Source organism: Impatiens glandulifera, chromosome 2 (assembly GCF_907164915.1).
Source record: "Impatiens glandulifera chromosome 2, dImpGla2.1, whole genome shotgun sequence".
NCBI lineage: Eukaryota > Viridiplantae > Streptophyta > Magnoliopsida > Ericales > Balsaminaceae > Impatiens > Impatiens glandulifera.
The window spans coordinates 5,732,494-5,750,272 of record NC_061863.1 but is presented as its reverse complement, the minus strand read 5'-3'; the positions used below and the strand labels follow the sequence as shown (position 1 = coordinate 5,750,272).

At 30.4% G+C, this 17,779-nt stretch overlaps 5 protein-coding genes across 5 annotated transcripts; 1 reads left to right on the top strand and 4 right to left on the bottom strand.

Annotated features, from left to right (window-relative positions):
• The first annotated feature begins 575 nt into the window (after positions 1–575).
• On the top strand, positions 576–2,995 carry LOC124926198 (probable calcium-binding protein CML20). The gene is made up of 8 exons (XM_047466381.1): positions 576–673; positions 1,148–1,178; positions 1,338–1,467; positions 2,043–2,079; positions 2,179–2,206; positions 2,303–2,455; positions 2,539–2,641; positions 2,722–2,995. Exons 2-8 carry the CDS (start codon positions 1,176–1,178, stop codon positions 2,781–2,783), a joined length of 516 nt encoding a protein of 171 aa, XP_047322337.1. The 5' UTR covers positions 576–673; positions 1,148–1,175; the 3' UTR covers positions 2,784–2,995.
• A 1,299-nt stretch (positions 2,996–4,294) lies between these two features.
• On the bottom strand, positions 4,295–7,382 carry LOC124927739 (haloacid dehalogenase-like hydrolase domain-containing protein At4g39970). The gene is made up of 11 exons (XM_047468202.1): positions 6,930–7,382; positions 6,768–6,861; positions 6,648–6,692; positions 6,481–6,531; positions 6,302–6,376; positions 6,183–6,216; positions 5,112–5,167; positions 4,978–5,037; positions 4,735–4,794; positions 4,584–4,630; positions 4,295–4,460 (listed from the first exon to the last, which is right to left on the bottom strand). Exons 1-11 carry the CDS (start codon positions 7,295–7,297, stop codon positions 4,412–4,414), a joined length of 939 nt encoding a protein of 312 aa, XP_047324158.1. The 5' UTR covers positions 7,298–7,382; the 3' UTR covers positions 4,295–4,411.
• A 1,527-nt stretch (positions 7,383–8,909) lies between these two features.
• LOC124926857 lies at positions 8,910–10,130 on the bottom strand. Its single transcript, XM_047467165.1, has 2 exons — positions 9,386–10,130; positions 8,910–9,281 (listed from the first exon to the last, which is right to left on the bottom strand). Exons 1-2 carry the CDS (start codon positions 10,022–10,024, stop codon positions 9,108–9,110), a joined length of 813 nt encoding a protein of 270 aa, XP_047323121.1. The 5' UTR covers positions 10,025–10,130; the 3' UTR covers positions 8,910–9,107.
• A 2,808-nt stretch (positions 10,131–12,938) lies between these two features.
• Positions 12,939–14,439, bottom strand: LOC124927438. Its single transcript, XM_047467841.1, has 2 exons — positions 14,081–14,439; positions 12,939–13,197 (listed from the first exon to the last, which is right to left on the bottom strand). Exons 1-2 carry the CDS (start codon positions 14,388–14,390, stop codon positions 13,157–13,159), a joined length of 351 nt encoding a protein of 116 aa, XP_047323797.1. The 5' UTR covers positions 14,391–14,439; the 3' UTR covers positions 12,939–13,156.
• Positions 14,440–15,201: 762 nt separating this feature from the next.
• On the bottom strand, positions 15,202–17,009 carry LOC124926296 (probable diphthine methyl ester synthase). The gene is made up of 6 exons (XM_047466491.1): positions 16,814–17,009; positions 16,605–16,729; positions 16,226–16,455; positions 15,947–15,986; positions 15,747–15,838; positions 15,202–15,671 (listed from the first exon to the last, which is right to left on the bottom strand). Exons 1-6 carry the CDS (start codon positions 16,961–16,963, stop codon positions 15,475–15,477), a joined length of 834 nt encoding a protein of 277 aa, XP_047322447.1. The 5' UTR covers positions 16,964–17,009; the 3' UTR covers positions 15,202–15,474.
• Between the last annotated feature and the right edge of the window lie 770 nt (positions 17,010–17,779).

Sequence of the window (17,779 nt, the reverse complement as noted above, 5' to 3'; positions counted from 1 at the left end):
TACTTAATTTCATTATAATTAAATAACTTACATTTTTGTAATAATATATAGTTCATTTAAAATAGATTTTTTTTAATTAAATATATTAATTAGTTTAAAATGTAATTATATATATGTAATATTAGAAATTAAAATAATAAATATATAAATTATTAATTAGGAGTATTTATTATATTATATCGATTTATATATCTTTATAATAATTAATAATGTCAAAATATTAATAAAAAAAATTAGTCCATACATTATATTTTAAATAGTTGATACATATTTTTATTATTATTTATAAAAAAGTAATATATTACTAGATTAAAAAATTGAAATAAATAAATAAAAAAGAAAATATTTTTTAAAGTTGAAAAATAAAATTATTTAAAATTTAAAAAATAAATATATATAATTAATTAACCGTGATAATTTTTAAAATTAGTGATTAATGTATTTCATATTTGTTTAAATATTGATAATTATCTGGTAGAGTATTAGATTTGAAGATCAATAATTGAAGGACTAATATGAGAATTTGTGCAAAATTTAGGTAAAATATAGTTAAATTTTCTTTTATTATTTGCAAAAGTTGATTTATTATAAGTTTGTGGGTAAGAAAGTTTATTGGTTCCAAGTTCTTACAGTCTTCTTCAACGATCCGATCCGATCCGAAGTCCGATCTTCTGTAAGTTTTGATTCTCCGACCAACTAACATGTTATCTCTCCATCTCTTTTAGCCCTATATCCTTCTAGATCTTGACGCTTTCTATTCGTAGCAGTTCCAATTTGAGAAATTTAACAGTTTGTTGTAGCTAATTTGATTATCATTCTCAGTTTGACTCGAATTTGTATTATCTTGTGATCTAACGGAAAAAAATTGTTATATTTGCTTTACCCACATCTCAAGTTACCTGATTTTTCATGTTTTCTGTTTCCAGCCTAATTTTGAAGTAAATTGACTCATACTTTCCATTGTTTAGTAAATTCTTTGCCCTTTTCTCTTACAAAATGTGTGCCTAAACCCACTACAAAGCCCTAAGTTGTAGTTGAGAATCATGAATTTGGGGTAGTTCTAGGTTTTCTAATCAGTTATCTTTCCTCATATCATACTATCTGGATTGGTTTTCGTTGATTTAACCTATCACATCTCTTTTTGCAGAGTTCAGAGTTCTTTCTGAGTGTTGAAAATGGTAAGTACATTGTGGTTTTGTCATTTCATTATCATATAAATCAATAATGCGATTCTAGAATTAGGGCTTGGGATTTCATTGTATTTCTTTTGATTGTATCTTGTCTCCCTTCCCTTTAAATGATTTTGGTTTCATTGTTTTGTCAAATTGTCTTTACAGTCTAGCTCTTACAACAGAATCGTATCCAGAAAAGAGAAACCCACAGCCACCCGACGTCGTCATGGGTTGACTCAACAAAAGAAACAAGAGATCAAAGAAGCTTTCGAGTTGTTTGACACGGATGGTTCAGGTATTGAATTGTTGATGTTTGTACGACTTATTGGTTTTTGATCTGGATTTGTATTCAGATGTGTTGCATATATCTCAATTAGATCATCCTAAACACACACTTTCATACCAAATGAAAATTTAATTTGACGGTTTTTGACTACTACCCAGACTCATCTTGTACTGGTAATAGTTGCCCTATTTGGTTATTGGTTGGTTCTTTCTTGATCTAGATTCGTATTCAGATAAGACCCCATGTGTTCTGTATCTGAATTAGACCACCATAACAACCATAATTTCATGCCAAATGATATTGTTATAATAAATTGGCTGTTTTTGAGTAAGACCCAGATACAGATTCAGGTACTGAATTGTTGAGAAGGATTGTTTAGCTCAGCGGAGAGTGTTAGGCTGAGTTCGAACTTTCATAACCATTTCTTAAAAAAGAAGAAAAAATAGTACTGAATTGTTGATTCTTTGTTGCCTATCATACTGATTAACGGGTTTGAGTAAGACCCACATACAAATTCATTCCAAATAGGGCCCGGGATTTCTTCATTGTTTAATGCTAAAGATAATTTGATTTGTTTTTATTAGGCACCATTGATGCAAAGGAGCTAAATGTTGCCATGAGGTATAAATAAATGAATACTCTTCTTGAATGTAAAATTTGTTGATTCAATTATCAAAAAAGAGTAGTTATGACATCTTGTTTTCATATTTTTTTTCATAGGGCCTTGGGTTTTGAAATGACTGAAGAGGTATGAATTTTGATGATTTGACCTAAGTTTTGTATGGGTTTTCATTTAATTTGTACATTGGATGTATTATTGAAAGTGAGTTTGATTGTCAAACAGCAAATTAATCAAATGATAGCTGATGTTGATAAAGATGGGAGTGGAGGAATAGATTATGATGAATTTGAGTACATGATGACAGCCAAGATCGGCGAAAGGGACACTAAAGAAGAGCTCACAAAGGCATTCAACATAATCGACTACGACAAAAATGTAGTTTATTTTTTTCAGTGTGATTCCAAACATTATTGTACGAGGAAACTGATCTTGTATTTATGGTGATTTCCGAATTATAGGGGAAAATAACAGGGGAAGACATTCGAAAAATTGCTAAGGAACTTGGGGAGAGCTTTACTGAAAGGGAGATTCAAGAGATGATAGAAGAAGCTGATCGCGATCGTAAGTTTTTCCTCTTAATTTTGTGTTTAAAATATGATGTGGGTGTGTTTTTGATATGCTCGTTGGTTTGAAATGTTTAGGCGATGGAGAAGTTAATATGGATGATTTCACGAGGATGATGAGGAAATCATATGGGTTTTAGATATATGTGGAAATTGAAGTTGATATTATAACAATATCAAACCCGGGATTATGTTTTGTTTTCCTATGTATCCTTTAGTAAATAGTTTAAGACATATTTTATTGGTATGCTATCTATTTTCTGTATGTAAGAAAGATCTTGGAAACTTAATTTGTTTATGTTTTTTTATGAACTGATTATGGCATAGATGGAAGGGCATGAACTTAATATCATTATTGTTTTTGTATTTTAATTAGAAGTACAATATGACTAAATATTAGTTTATTTTACATCAAGTCCTTGTAATGGTACAAATGACTTTGATTTGGGTAATTCAAAAACAATGTATTAAAACTCATTTGAAATGTTATTATTAAACCAATTCATGTTTGAAAGACTCAACAACATTCCACAATTAGGTCACTCATTATAAATTTTGGTGGTGGATTTATTAAAATAAATTTTAATTTAATTTATTTAAAAAATGTTGATGGGTTTTAAATTTTTTTTTAAGAGAATTATAAGAGTAAAATTTGTCTTGATTTCTGAAGAAGTTGAAATTTGATATTTGATATCATGTACCATAGGGATCATCCTATGAAGTCAGGATTCTCAATGGAGCATATAACATCGATTATATACTTGGCATCAGTACCTAAAAACTCTAATAGTCAAGTGAGATCTTCACTGATTCCTTGTTGTCAGTTCAATTGTGACATTTCACTTAGAATCAAACCCCACATCAAAATTGATTTTAATAACCCAACTGCCGGACGTTTTAATTAATTAATTGAGTGGTAATTAATCAAAGAGTAGACACAAAATCAACCGAAAAATGTCTGGTTGTTCTTTTATGAAGGAGAATTTGAGATCTAAGGTGGTAAGACCCTTTACACCAAGATTCTAACTATTTTAAGTTAAAATAGAATATGATTCATGAGTTGATAAACCCTTTAGTACTAGAGATTTTTATCGTCTTAACTCCTGCTCTTCTAGTAAAGAAAGACTTGATTACGTTAACTTTAGCCATGTTTAGGCCGAAATGGTCTCGTGAAACCGGATGGATAAAATTTGATTTTATCTCGTAGAGTTCAATTCCCGTTCTCAACCCATGACCAATATGACTCGAAACTTTCATAAATTATGGAACTTCCTCCGGAAAGATATGGGGCCATGAAAGAGGGAATAAGTGAAAAAAGAATTGGCCGAAGTGGTAGAGTCACCTCCATTTGCAATAATGACATCCAACGGAAATGTCTCTTGTATCGTGCAGCCTAATTGAGTCGCAGTACCCTCGTTCTTCAGAATTCTACTGAACGGATCGATTCTCCCCACAGTTTTAGCAACTTATCCCTAGGTCTCCTCGCCAAGAGCTTTCCAAAGGTCGGATTAACCCCGAAAAAAGTTATCCAAAAATAGATTTAACCTAAAGTTTCATGATGTTTTTCCTCAATTAATTTACTAATAAGATACCCGAGTTAAGTAGTTTCTAAGTAAAGCTTTATAACATGTTTGTCCAAAAAGACGGAAAATTAAAAATAAAATAAAATTATAAATATATTTATTTGAAAATCATTGAATTTCATTAACTAGAGTGAACAATATGTAATATATATATATATAGAAGTAAAAAATGATTGAGCAAATTCTTAGGTGGTTGCCACAACATTCTCGAGCAACAACTCCAAATCCTCTAACCTGCAATCAATGCATATCAATAAACACTTGGAATTTGTAACAGATTAACTAACAAGTCTATTTGAAAACTTCTATTTAGTCGAATTTGAAAATGATATTTTCCTCGTAAAACAAATTGTGTACCTAACATTGCCCAAGTCTGAATAGACGCCAACTGCTTCTTTAAAATCCTGTATTAATATCAATAATAAATCATCAAAGTAATGAGTTTTCATAATTAAATAAACTTGTAATCAACCAAAATGACTTATATATATCCTCCCCATGGCTTAACCTGGTTAGCTGTTGAAGATGTGTGTGTTATAATACATGGCATTCCTGCTCCTGTTGCTGCCTGTATAAACAAACAAGGACATATGTATCCTCGAAAGTTAATCAAATTATGTTACTATAATGATAAAATAGTCTTTTTACACTTAAAAGTCAGTACTCAACAATTATAACATATGGTTTTATAAGATTTGGAATAATGTAATATTGATGAAACCATAAAGTATTATGAACAATGAAAGTTCACCTGTAGTCCAATAACTGAATCTTCAATCACCAGACATTCTTTAGCTGAGACGCCTAGTTTCTGCATGGTTTAAAACCTTGGAATTGAATTTCTGATGCTTAATTAGGTAAAAAGAAAGTTAATATATGGATTACCTTAGAAGCTGTAATGTAAATGGATGAATTGGGCTTCTTTTCTTTCACATCATCGCCTATTCTCAAAAAATAAATTTGGTTACAGAGGTTTCTAAAAGAGATCTTAGTCATATGGGGTCATCTTTATTAAAAAATAAAATCAAAGGCATTGTTGAAAAACAAGAATGCCAACAGACATGAAAAGATCATCTCATTTTTAATTGTATCCTATTGACATGCAGATGATTAGAAAACTTTCTACAGGTCTTTAGATAAGTTATGTAAACATGTAATCAATCAAGATGAAGAAACTAGAATGAAAAAAAATCTCATTATTTTACTTCCTTAACTTGCATCAAAAGTTCATTTTGTTTTTCTTGTTTAACTCCTTTAATGTCATCTTAATATGCATTTTAAAAGGAAAGTATTATTTTAGTCAATAATTGTGATTAAGGAGCTGCATAAATTGTGTAGAGATAATCAAATAACCCTCTAGGATAGCTTAAATAGAAAATATTTTGCTTAAGAGATCAAATCTCTCAACTAAGAATGACTAAATTTGAAGGTAGGGATCATGATTGTAGGGATGATTTAAGAACTTATCGGAATTAGCCAAAACTGACAAAGTAATACACAAGTTGAGAAACCAAAATGAGGTCTTTCATGCAAGTTCAGAAAACAAAATGAACTTCAATCCTAAAAAGATGACTTCAGTTGATCAATAACCAGAAAGTACCCAAAAGATGGGAATTCATCACAATAGCAAGATTATCTAGGACAGGACATAAAACCCTTTTGGTATGGTCAATAGAGATCTGCAAAAGTATTTGGGATAATTATCCAACTAGACTCTTTTACCAAACAATGATCTATCTGTCTCTCCAAAAATTTATGATCACAATTCAGCCAATAAACCATTTGCCAAATAAACTTTTTTACCACACGAATAGTATATCTTACGACAACAATTTTGGCAATTTCTGAACGAGATCGAGATACAAAAAACAGAAGAAAAAAGTAACACATATTTCTAGTATTCTAGATGTCCAGAAACCATAGAAATCAATTATGGGAACTGCTAATTGTTTTTACCTGCAAGGAAGCAATCAAGATTCGTGAATCTTTCCTACAAACAGTGAATAAATTACCCATCAAAAAGCGATAAACAAAGAATAGGATAGGGTTATCTGAAAATTAACACAAGGACTTACTAATCCAATAATGTTTTCAAGACATAGTATGACCGAACTTTTAGTTCCAGCAGAGCAAACAGCCAATAATTTCCCCTACATCCACAAGTAAAAAAGGTGAAAAAAACTGTTTCTGTCAGTTATGTGGAATGAATACGCACATAAGCATTCATCGCATTCAGTCAAAAAATCAATCTTACAGCAGCTTTAGCCTCATTCATTAATCTCAAGATTCCTGGTCTAGGTTCCACCTAACAATTAACAACAACAATCAAATTTCTAATCAATGTTTCATTAGATTCAAATGTTCAAATTAAACCAACTATGTTATAAAAATACCGAAACATTTAGTATAGTTTCTTCTTACAGTTCCTGATTTAATAATTGCCTTGTACCTTTCAGTTTTCCAATCCTGCATACAATTGTAAATCAATCAGCATCTACATATATAAGTTCTAAATCTCTAAATTAATGTTGGTAACAGTACCTGTAGAATATCAACCAATTTTTCACGATCAGAACTGTCCTCAGGAGGTGAATCATATATTGTTGAAGATGGCCAACCGTGCTCATTAAAATACCTAAGAGATTGAGCAAAATCAAAAAATGAAAAACTACAAACTAACTAAGAGATGGAGAATAGACAGACCATCGCATTTTAGGTTTTCCACCACCGACTAGATTCTGGAACTTGTCGTAGAACTCGAGACTCCAATTGAGAGGTTGTGAGGAAGAAGAAGGAGATCGAACGTTGAAATGAGAGAATGCATCGTTGTAAGCCTGACGATGAAATTGCTCCGAATCTAATATGACGCCGTCGCAATCAAATACAAGTGCCTTTAGTGCAGCGGAGATTGAAGATAGATGGCGTCGTGAAGATAAGTGGAGTCTATATGGAGCGGTGGTTGTTTTGAGCAGAGAAATAGGGTAAGCGTGGAGAGAAGGTAGAGAATTGCGAGAGAGGAAAGAAGGATGTGGAGGAGGGAGAAGAAGCATCGTAGAAGACGATGCCGCCATTGAAGTGGAAATTTGAAGTTGTAAATTTGAAGTAGATAGATATATATTTCAGTAGAGTGATCGTGAGAGAGAAGCTTGTGTGGTTTCAGAATTCCCAAACGGATTTAACGGCTGGCGCTCGTTCTTCATTTTTTGTTTTTCTATAATCCCATCTTCTTGTTTAATTTGACTGAAATGTTGACTTTTTTTTTGAAAACAAATATAAAGTTGAAGAAACCAAATCAGTATAAATAAGTTATCTTATGACAAGTGTAATAATGAATTACCAAAAATATCAAGTTAATCAAATAAAATTAGTCATAATTAATACTTAATAGAATATAGAGGATTTAGGTCTTGTTCGGTTATGGGTTTTTTAAAGAAACAAAAAAATGGATGATGAGGGATAATTTTGAGGAGGTAACGATTAATTTTGATAAAAAGACTTAAAGGGTATATATATATATAAATGAAATATAAAATAATAATTTAAACTAAAGGGTATTTTAGTTAATGAAATGAGTGATGTGATCGGTGAGAAGTGATTGATTAGAAAATTGATTTGGTAAAAATTAAAATAAAAATTTGTAGATATATTATAAAAATTGATATATTAAGGTATACGATCTATTTAAGTAATTCAAAATTTTGAATGTAGGGTTTTAATATATATTTAAATAATTAAATAATTTAATTGTTATTATGTTTATTTTTGTTATTTGATTTTTTATGATTAATTATTTTAAAATTAGTTTATAAACATGTTAAAAATGAATTGATATATCAATCTATATATAGTACTATATGAATATAGGATCTTGTCCCGTAGTTTTCAAACTTTCTGTCGCCTCGATTTCATCACAATTTTGTTCCGAATACTAATAAACACAATTAAATATATAAATTATAAGTGTATTTATTTATTCTTTCTATTTTATTTATTTTCTATATTTTATAAGAGTTTGTAAAATTATTTTTATGAATTTTCAATATATTTATCATAAACAAATTTATTTTATTCTGTTAGAGAATAAGGTATAAACGTCGTTTATACCGCAGAAATTCTTCAAAACCGAAAGGGTGGTGATAATGTTAAAAATATTCCCCGAAAAAGAATGGGACGAAAATGGATATCCAATCCACCAGGTATAGGGCCTTAAAAGATTATAAGCTATATAAATGATTGGATGTATAAAATCAAGTATTAGCTATATAAATGATTGGATGTATAAGATCAAATGTTCAAGAACTTATGGAACCGATATCCAATTCATCCAATCCACAATGTACAAGGTAGTGATAGAGTATGAGCTATATTAGATATTCAATACATCCAACTCAACGGATAGAGGGTCTTGATAAAGTATAAATTATATGAATTATTAGATATAAGATCAAATATTCAATAAATTATCAAACCGATACATCCGATCCACTCGATATAAGTTCTTGATAAAGTATAAGCTATATATAATTTTGAAAATGATCATATACATCTCAAAATACCATTCCCCAAACTTCTTCACACAATTACCATATTCACTTCTACTATCATGAGATATCGCTCCCATCGAATGGGATGTGACTACTTTGACAAAACTTCTCATATGAATTCATAACTCAATACATCATATTCTAACAAGTACAAATTTTACTTTAAAAAATGAAAAATAATTGACAATTTGGTTGATACAATGAAGATGGGGTAATTAGAGGAAAACCAATGAGGAATATGTAACTGAAGATGAATGTAAAGCAATGTCATAGCTATTTCACATTTTATTACAAACCTCACATATTACCCGATTGGAATGGATTGGATTTCATCAGTTCACATTTGGTGCTGTGTCTTCGAAATAGCAAGGATCAGATTAAGTTGTTTCTGTTGTTGTTCTTGCATAGCTAACAAGATCATTTGAATTTCAGAAAGTTCCTTTTCCAAAATATCTCCTTGTAATGCTAAAGATCGCGTAGCTTCCGAATTCTTTCGGGCCAAAGCTGCAGTCTTCATTCAAATAACAAGTTAGAATTTCAACCCCATAAACAAAATCAAAACACCCATCTACAATATCCTATTCAATGAATGATTCTTATTCATTTGATTATTACCTCTGAAATGGGATCTTTCAAACCCTTCCTTGTTAATCTAAACCGAATCCCTAACTTCTCAAGTTGTCTTGCCAAAGTTCTAACAATCATAACTGAACTCTTTACATCTTCTTCCAATTTCTCAATCCTCTCCAAATTAACATCTGAAGATCCATATTTCGATGAACCTGAATATATTCTCAGCCATTGTCGTCTCCTAAATATTGAACCAATTGTGACAGCCACCACTAACAGTACAGACTGCAGGACAAATACCCTATTTCCCAACCAAGCAATAATCGGTTTCTGTGAAGTTGAAACGAAGAAATTCATGGCGTAACCGACTGAAATTACCATTGATGAAGCAAGACAGAAGAATTCGACGAAGGAGAGGAATCCATCGAAGCTGATTTCGCCGTTTTGTACTTCTACTGCTCTCCTGTCTGATTGAATAGACTTGATAGGACGATGAAGGGCGATGGAATTGGTTGTGAGTGATGGAGAACTGATCTTTAGAAGTTTGGATTGTTGGGGAGTGTTGAAGGGGATTGAGAGAGTGAGTTTTGGGATTTTGATAGGGGAGAGTAAGGGATTGGTGGTGAAGAAACCAGAGGCGCGGATGATTGGATTTGTTGAGAGGTTTCTAGATGTGATCAACATTGTTGGTGAGAAACGATTGAAGATCGTTTCGTCTTCTTCGTTGTTATCGTCGTCAATTTAGGGTTTTGTAAATTGGAATGCCGGATTGCTCTGGCCCTTCATTTCATCTGCTTGTTATTAGTGTAAGTGACAATATTAATTTGTTTTGATATTCTCTTAATTTGATTATATCATTTTCTTTATTATCTAAGGTTTTAAATTAAATTTATATCTTAACAATTCATTATAATATTTGCCATCCATCTCAAAATAATAAATTGATAATGGTAAACATTGTATTTATTAGCTCTCTTAGCTTTTGAAAATTTGAAATTAAATTAAATTTTTAAATATTTGTAAATAAAAAATATTTATTTAAAATTTTAGATTTTAATATTAAAATAAATAAAATATATATTATTTATCATCAAACAAATATTACATGAACTCGAATATTAAACGAGTCGGCTCAAACTCGACTCGAACTCAATCAAAGTCAAGCTTTGACTTAGTGGCTTGTGAGCAAATTAACTCATTTGTAATCCTAGTTACAACTAGAATTAATGTGGTATCGAGTTTAGAGGGTTTTTAGAATAAATTTAAATTCGACATCGATATCTCTTCTCAAAAACTGCATATATTTATTAAAGATTTTAATTCAAACCCACTTATTTGATTTTTTTATATTAAAGTAATTTATGTATATAATCCATTCATACTATAATTTGGTGTTTTTGTTTAAATTTAGGTATATTCTATAAAAATCCTAATTTTCAACTAAATATTAGACAACTATTTAGATATTAGACTATATACATCAAATAATTTATAGTATGAGTGTTTTAAACTAACATAAAAAAAACTTATCTGCCTCTAGTAAATTAATAATATCATTTAACATTAAATATTATAATTAATATTTGACATGTTTAAAAAACTAATTAAAAAATGTATAATAACAATTTCAAACAAAATTTCTTATTAGATAAAACGTAAAATATTTATAAAATTTCTTTGTCGATGAACAAATTTAATCTAAATTTGCTTATTAATAAAAATGAACTAATAGTTGAAAGAATTGATGAAGAGTGAAATAAGAAAAAATAACCCGACTTTTTGTTTCTCGTGTTCATGTATTTATACTTATACAAGTACTTTCTGAACTTTCAGTTCAATTAAAACTTCCAGCAGTTACTTAACGGTTAATTAACTACTATAAACTATTTAACAAATTACAAACAATATATTTAACAATTATAAATCAAGAACTTATATTCAACAATATTCATCAATTATTTCTTCACTCCCCACTCAAAATGAAAATCTTGTAAGAATAATTTGAATCTCAATTCTTGAAATTGTTTGACTTAAAGCGTTTTGATAAATATATCTACATTTTGTAAACCATAAGCAATATTTGTTAAAGAAATTTAACAAATAATTTTTTTTTTTTACTTATTTCTTACCACATGACACTCAATGTCAAGAAACAATGTGTTAAAGAAATAAATGTGCTTGTAAGAACATGGATTATGAATATAATCGAAACAAAGAAGATTCCAGTATAAAAAACTAGTCGTGATTTGTGGTTTGAAGTCAAATCCCGCTATGAAGGCAATAATGAACCAAGAAGATATGAATTACAAAAGGATGTAAGTTTCGTGCAACAAACAGATCTAGACCTTGAAGAATATTACTCTAAGGTAAGGCTTCTATGAGATTATGAGATTGAAATCACTTCGTAAGTGTAGATGTCAAGGAATGAAAACTGATTGTGATGGATATTATCTTGAAGCACAAATGTTTTAGGATGAAGAAGAGATTTGAGAACAATATGCATTTTTGTTCTTACTATTTTCAATAAACTAATTTACCGTCTTTGAGTTTTCTTCTCTCATGATCATTGCTGACTATTGGTAAGGTATCTTCTGTTTTGATTTCTTCTCCACATTTTGTAGCATTGTAAATGATTTGTAAATATTCGGCCAAAGATTTTGAAGCAGAATCTGATCCTTCACATACTCATACCTCTCCTCTAGGCCCATTAGAAATTGTAAGAGTTTCAGCTCTTCGTCATCCTGAAGCATTTGTGCTTCAAGATAACATCCATCACAATCAGTTTCATTCCTTGACATTTACACCTACAAAGTGGTTTTAATCCCATCATCTCATCTCGTAGAAGCTTTACCTTAGAGTAATAAATATTTCAAGGTCTAGATCTGTTTGTTGCACGAAACTTATATCCTTTTGTAATCTATATCTTCTTGATCCATTATTGCCTTCATAACGGGATTTGACTTCAAGTCACAGATCTGACTGTAATCTTTTTGCAATCGAATGCAATCTTTGGTTCGATTGTATTCATAATTCATACTTTTACAAGCGCATCTACAATACCCCAATGATCACCTCCGTCCATTTTCTTTGGTTGCGGATAAGAGCCATCAATAAAACCAATCTTGAATAACTTCGAATTGATCTTCTTTTTACACTCAACTAAGTTGAGGCTTTGATAGCATGAACAAATTCAATCTGAATTTGCTTATTAATGAAGATGAACTAATAGCGGGAAGAATTGATGAAGAGTTAAATGAGAAAAAATAACACTTACACAAAGTGATTCTTAACTTTTAGCAGTTAAATGACTGCTCTTAACAATGCTCTAACAATACTTAGCAGTTAATTAAGTACTATAAAGCATCTAACAAATTAGAAACAATATATTTAATCATTATTAATCAATGACTTATATTCAACAATATTCATCAATTATTTCTGCATTTTTGTGCTTTTTCTTTTCATTGGTAGGTTGAATTGTTATTGACTCCCTGTTTATCATGTAACTCTTGCCTTTGTGTTTCAATAATAATTCACTACTCTTTAACATAACAAAACAAAAAATCCCTTACTTGAACCTCATTAACAACAAAAGCAAAAATTTCGTGTTTACACATGTTTATTTATGAATATAAGATCAAAATATGGCGTCAAGAAATCAATAAAGATAATACAATTCAGTATCAATTAAACAACTTTCACAATAAATTGATCAATTCTAGGCATTCATCTTTACTACAATTCTAGTGATTAAAGTAAGCATGGATTTGATCAAAAGTCATTCAAACCTTGTCTAGTTATTCACCATATCACCCATCATATTAGAACTTTGGATGCTGGAGAGTCTTCAACTCCATCTGCAAATGTCAATGAAATCGTAAATATACGTTTAAACCCTATTATTTCTCTAACACTACACTTCATAGATGTATTCGCCTCATTTGAAAACACTTTTCTTTCTTAATTTGAAACAGATTCAAAAGGCGTTTCCAAAACAAGGCCATTGTTGCAGCATCTTGTATTAGCAAAGTTATGATGAACTCAACTTGGGTTTCTCCCATCTTCTTAGATCAAAGCAAATTTTCTTCTCTAGCCCTAATTTCAACCTTAATCCCATAAATCCCAATCTGGTATGTATCAGTCAGTTACTTGTATTGAAGTCATAGTGCCTGACCAACTTAAACCAACAATGAAACTTTTGCCATAATAAGGCTAAAACCCAAATCATTCAACCTACCCACAATAAGCTTTTCAAATAATTCAATCACAATAATTTGGGTTGAATCAATTTAGATAAATCCCAATCTAGGTTCATAATGTCTCAACAATCATTAGTTCACAAGAATTATACACTTTTGATCTTAAGAATTATACTTCAAAGGAGATTAAAATACAGCAAAATGACATTAGTTTATGAAGAAATCCTCCACAGGACCACAACCTAAAAGCACCAGATCTAGGGCTAAAACCCAAATCATTCAACCTACCCACAATAAGTTTTTCAACTAATTCAATCATAATAATTTGGGTTGAATCAATTTGGATCAGCTATATTTGGGTTAACCTAAAGTTCACAAGATTTATACACTGAGTACAGGGGTCTCAAGATTTATACTTCACATGAGTTTAAAACACAGCAAAATGGCATTCATTCATGAAGAAATCCTCCAAAACCTAAAAACACCAGATCTAGGGCTAAAGAGAATGATCAAATCTACCAAGCGAGATCAAGAAAAGTACCAGAGGATTGAATGGCTGCGGGTGCTTCTCCATAGATAGCTTTGAGGCGGGAAAGAGGGATAAGGGACTTATCAGAGGAAGCTTCGGCTTCGGAGAAAAGCTGTTGCTTCCAATCCCAGATTGTTTTCTTCATCGCCTTGTTGGAGATTACAAGCGATTGCTTCTGGGCTTCGAGTACTGCGATATCCTTCTGCTGAATATATGATCTTGCTGTTAGAACGGCGAATACTCCGATCAGAGCTGAGTTTAGAACGACGTTGCTACTTGCGGCTCGTCTCACCAAGTTCGCCACTCTTTCCGGCAGCTCCATCTTCTTCTTCTTTGGCTGGAAATGGAAGTTAGCAGGATTTTTTTTTTAGGTTTTATGTTTCAGGAAAAATGAAATGTTGGATAAGAAGATTTATAAATTACCCTTTCATTTCTTTCAACAATTTTATATTACTCTTAAACTCGTTTAATCCGATCAAACCAAACCGACTTTTTACAAAATTTAATAAAAATGAGATTGATTTTTTGATAAAAAAAAACTGAATAAATCGAACATATTATAACCTAGTTTAGTTACTAAGTTTCGTTGAGAGGCCTAGGTCAATTCAACCTTCTCCCATATATACTCGATTCAATCCGAAAATTGGATATGGATTGGTATGCAATTTTTGTTTTCTTATTCCTTAATAAAAAAAAACAAATAATAAGTATTTGAAATCTTTTATGGAGTATGATTGAGATTTATTAAGTGACGTCCTTTGCTTTGAAGTTTGAATTAAGACGATATATATATATATAATATATATATATGATAATAATAAATATTTGGGTTACCATCCCGATTATTTTATAGTAAACTATATAGTTGTAGATAAATTGTCGAACTTTCAATAATGGTAAAATATATGAACTCAATAATTTGTTGGTGAACAAGTTTGTATTATTTTCAAATTAAATTATCAAAAGAAACTCATCCAAACTCGGCTCCTTAATGTGTTTTCAAAGATATCATCAATTAAAACCGAAAAACCTAATCACTAAAAAAATATAACACCAAACCTAGATACAAAAATTGTTGACAAGACTCCATTTATAGGACAAACTAATTATTCAGTTTTTGAATTAATTCAAGTAAAAATAATAATCAAACTTTCCACAATAAATCAGCACCAATAAGTGAAATTGCAAGCATCTTCAAAATTTGACAAATAATAATGATCTAATATTCGTTGCATATTTAGTACAACTACCACCTTCAAGAATCCACAAAAATAAACATAAAATACAATAATGGCTTTATAAACTAGACCTTTCTCAATAACAAAAATAATGGAGCTCCAACTGTTCTTTCATCTCAAGATTATTGAGCCATTCAAAGATTAATAATATAATATGAATTGTTATCTTTACTTTGCATCTTCTCCAATGGTATATGAAATCAACATTTCTTCTTCAACTGGATGAGTTTCACCAACTATAACCAGACAATGCAAAGGCAGCCCAAATTCTGATGTTAGCAATTGCTTCATTGTCCCTGCAATTACGGTTTGGTCCTCACTTCCCAGTCGTGCAAAACCAACACATTTTGTATCTTCATTGTACACTGCAAATTGGGTCTTTCATATATTAGATTCAGCTCAAATTTAAAAAAAAAGAGTTACAAGCTTGCAAATATTACCAGATAGCCCTCGTGTTTGTTCAACCTCTAATAGTTGCTCAATTGCAATCTTTATTGTCATATACCTTGGCGGCTCATATTGTTTCTTCCCTCTGGAAATGAATGATCAAAGGTTAATAAAGGGTACGCCAAACATGAATAATGGTACCATGCAAAAGGTGAAGAAAACAAAGAAAGAAAAATGTTACTAGAGATATGACCTGCACAAGGATTCCAGTGTAGGTTCCTTCACACGTATATCTGCAAGCAAAGGTAATGAAAGGCAACCGTTTATAACCAACAATATTTCAGGAGAACAAGATTATCTAAGAATTTATCTTAATTCGCAAAACAACCCATTTCAAGTTGGATTCTACCAACTCTATTGAAGAAAGAATTTTCCAAAGTTCTTTATAGAACGATCAAAGACATTCCTTCTGTTATCGATACTAGTCTTGATTAAATTTAAACCATCTCCTAGCAAAAAGTAAATAAATTACCTAATAAACATAAAGTGTGCAAACCAAGGTCTCGATTTCTTTTTATCTTATCATAGAAACTGTCAGGCCTCCAAGTTTCGGTAAAGAATGGAATAGAAACAGTCTCCCCATAGCGATAGAGTTGTAGACCACAAACACCAACTGCATTCATCACAGATGCATTGTACACTATCTTAACATCCACTCCCAACTTCTTTGCCCGAACAACAAGATCAGTGTGCGTTGTGGCTCTGTTTTTCAAATAAAACATAGTATAAGAACATTGAGTTTTCTTCAAAACCACATCAAGTATAATCTGTAATAATTTGGTACATCAAAAGTTCTTATATTTCTACACTAAATGCAAACAAACAGATTCCAAATCATGCTATATTATTACCCAAAAGGATCTCCAACAACAAGGAAAGCAACATTAGATCGACGAGCATCTGATAATATATCATCTGCCTTTTCTTCAACAGTCTCTCTATCTGCAAGTATAATTGGCCTTCCATATAGCTTTTCCTGCAAAAACACATATAAGTTCATCAAATTAGAACCCAACAAAAAAACAGCCGAAGAAAATCTGGGATTTGCAGAACCGCTTACAAGAGTTGAAATTCCATCGGAGGAAAGGCCAAAAGAAAGAAGAGAGGTATAGGCTTCCATATATACTTTCTCGCAACTTTTCACTGCTTCAAGCCCTCTCAAAGTAATGTCTTTCTCGTCACCCAACCCTAAACCTATAATATACAACATCTTGACCCGTTGAAATATCCTCTTTGAATCTGTGTCACGACCAATAGGAATAGGAATCAGTTAGACATGATTAGTAAGCAATATGTAGTAGATTTCTTCTCCTTCCTTTCTGATTTTGTCATTGTTCATAATTTGTGAGAAAAACTAACCTTAAGGGATCGATCGACGCAGAAGAGCTTTCGCTGGCCGGTGTTCCCGTCAGTAGGAATTCGGCGGCGTGAAGAAAAGAGATAAAATAAAGACTAAAGACTAAGAAAAGAAGAGACCCAAACCTAATTTAACTCAATTTGAAGCTTGTTTGATATAATTTATATATTTTTTTTTAAAAATTATCCAAAATTCAATATTTTATATTTTATAAATAAACATAATTAATATATCATGATATTTATTTATTTTTCATATTTTATAAGAATTTTAAATTTATTTTTTATAATAATATAAATTTTTAATATATTATAATATATATTATATTAAAAAATTATTTACATAATTTTATCATAATTAATTTTTTTTTAAATATAGTATAAGACTTGCTATGTGGGGATTCTTAATGGATAGGACAGTACAAATAAATTCTGAATAGAAAAAAAATTGGAAACCAATAAATTGGTTTAGTTAACTGATTCTTTTAAGTTAAACGGTTAAATTTTGGGTTAAATTATTTCTCTACCGGTTTAACGAAAATGGATAATAATTTAAATATTTAATTATATATTTATATTTTATCATTTATATTAATTATTTTTTAAAATATTAGATATTATAATATTTAATAAACTATATACATTTTATAATTTATATTAATTATTTTTT

What these genes read in the sequence shown, in the direction of transcription:
- LOC124926198 (XM_047466381.1), top strand. An exon ending in GTTTTGAAATGACTGAAGAG is followed by an intron (nt 2,207 to 2,302) that starts GTATGAATTTTG and finishes ATTGTCAAACAG; the next exon opens with CAAATTAATCAAATGATAGC. An exon ending in TAATCGACTACGACAAAAAT is followed by an intron (nt 2,456 to 2,538) that starts GTAGTTTATTTT and finishes TCCGAATTATAG; the next exon opens with GGGAAAATAACAGGGGAAGA.
- LOC124927739 (XM_047468202.1), bottom strand. Translation starts at nt 7,297, where the DNA reads ATGGCGGCATCGTCTTCTACGATGCTTCTTCTCCCTCCTCCACATCCT. An exon ending in CAATTATTAAATCAGGAACT is followed by an intron (nt 6,532 to 6,647) that starts GTAAGAAGAAAC and finishes GTTAATTGTTAG; the next exon opens with GTGGAACCTAGACCAGGAAT. An exon ending in TCAGACTTGGGCAATGTTAG is followed by an intron (nt 4,461 to 4,583) that starts GTACACAATTTG and finishes CATTGATTGCAG; the next exon opens with GTTAGAGGATTTGGAGTTGT.
- LOC124926857 (XM_047467165.1), bottom strand. Translation starts at nt 10,024, where the DNA reads ATGTTGATCACATCTAGAAACCTCTCAACAAATCCAATCATCCGCGCC. An exon ending in TGAAAGATCCCATTTCAGAG is followed by an intron (nt 9,282 to 9,385) that starts GTAATAATCAAA and finishes ATTTGAATGAAG; the next exon opens with ACTGCAGCTTTGGCCCGAAA.
- LOC124927438 (XM_047467841.1), bottom strand. Translation starts at nt 14,390, where the DNA reads ATGGAGCTGCCGGAAAGAGTGGCGAACTTGGTGAGACGAGCCGCAAGT. An exon ending in CGCAGCCATTCAATCCTCTG is followed by an intron (nt 13,198 to 14,080) that starts GTACTTTTCTTG and finishes TGACATTTGCAG; the next exon opens with ATGGAGTTGAAGACTCTCCA.
- LOC124926296 (XM_047466491.1), bottom strand. Translation starts at nt 16,963, where the DNA reads ATGTTGTATATTATAGGTTTAGGGTTGGGTGACGAGAAAGACATTACT. An exon ending in GTTGTTGGAGATCCTTTTGG is followed by an intron (nt 16,456 to 16,604) that starts GTAATAATATAG and finishes TTTGAAAAACAG; the next exon opens with AGCCACAACGCACACTGATC. An exon ending in ACAAACACGAGGGCTATCTG is followed by an intron (nt 15,672 to 15,746) that starts GTAATATTTGCA and finishes CCCAATTTGCAG; the next exon opens with TGTACAATGAAGATACAAAA.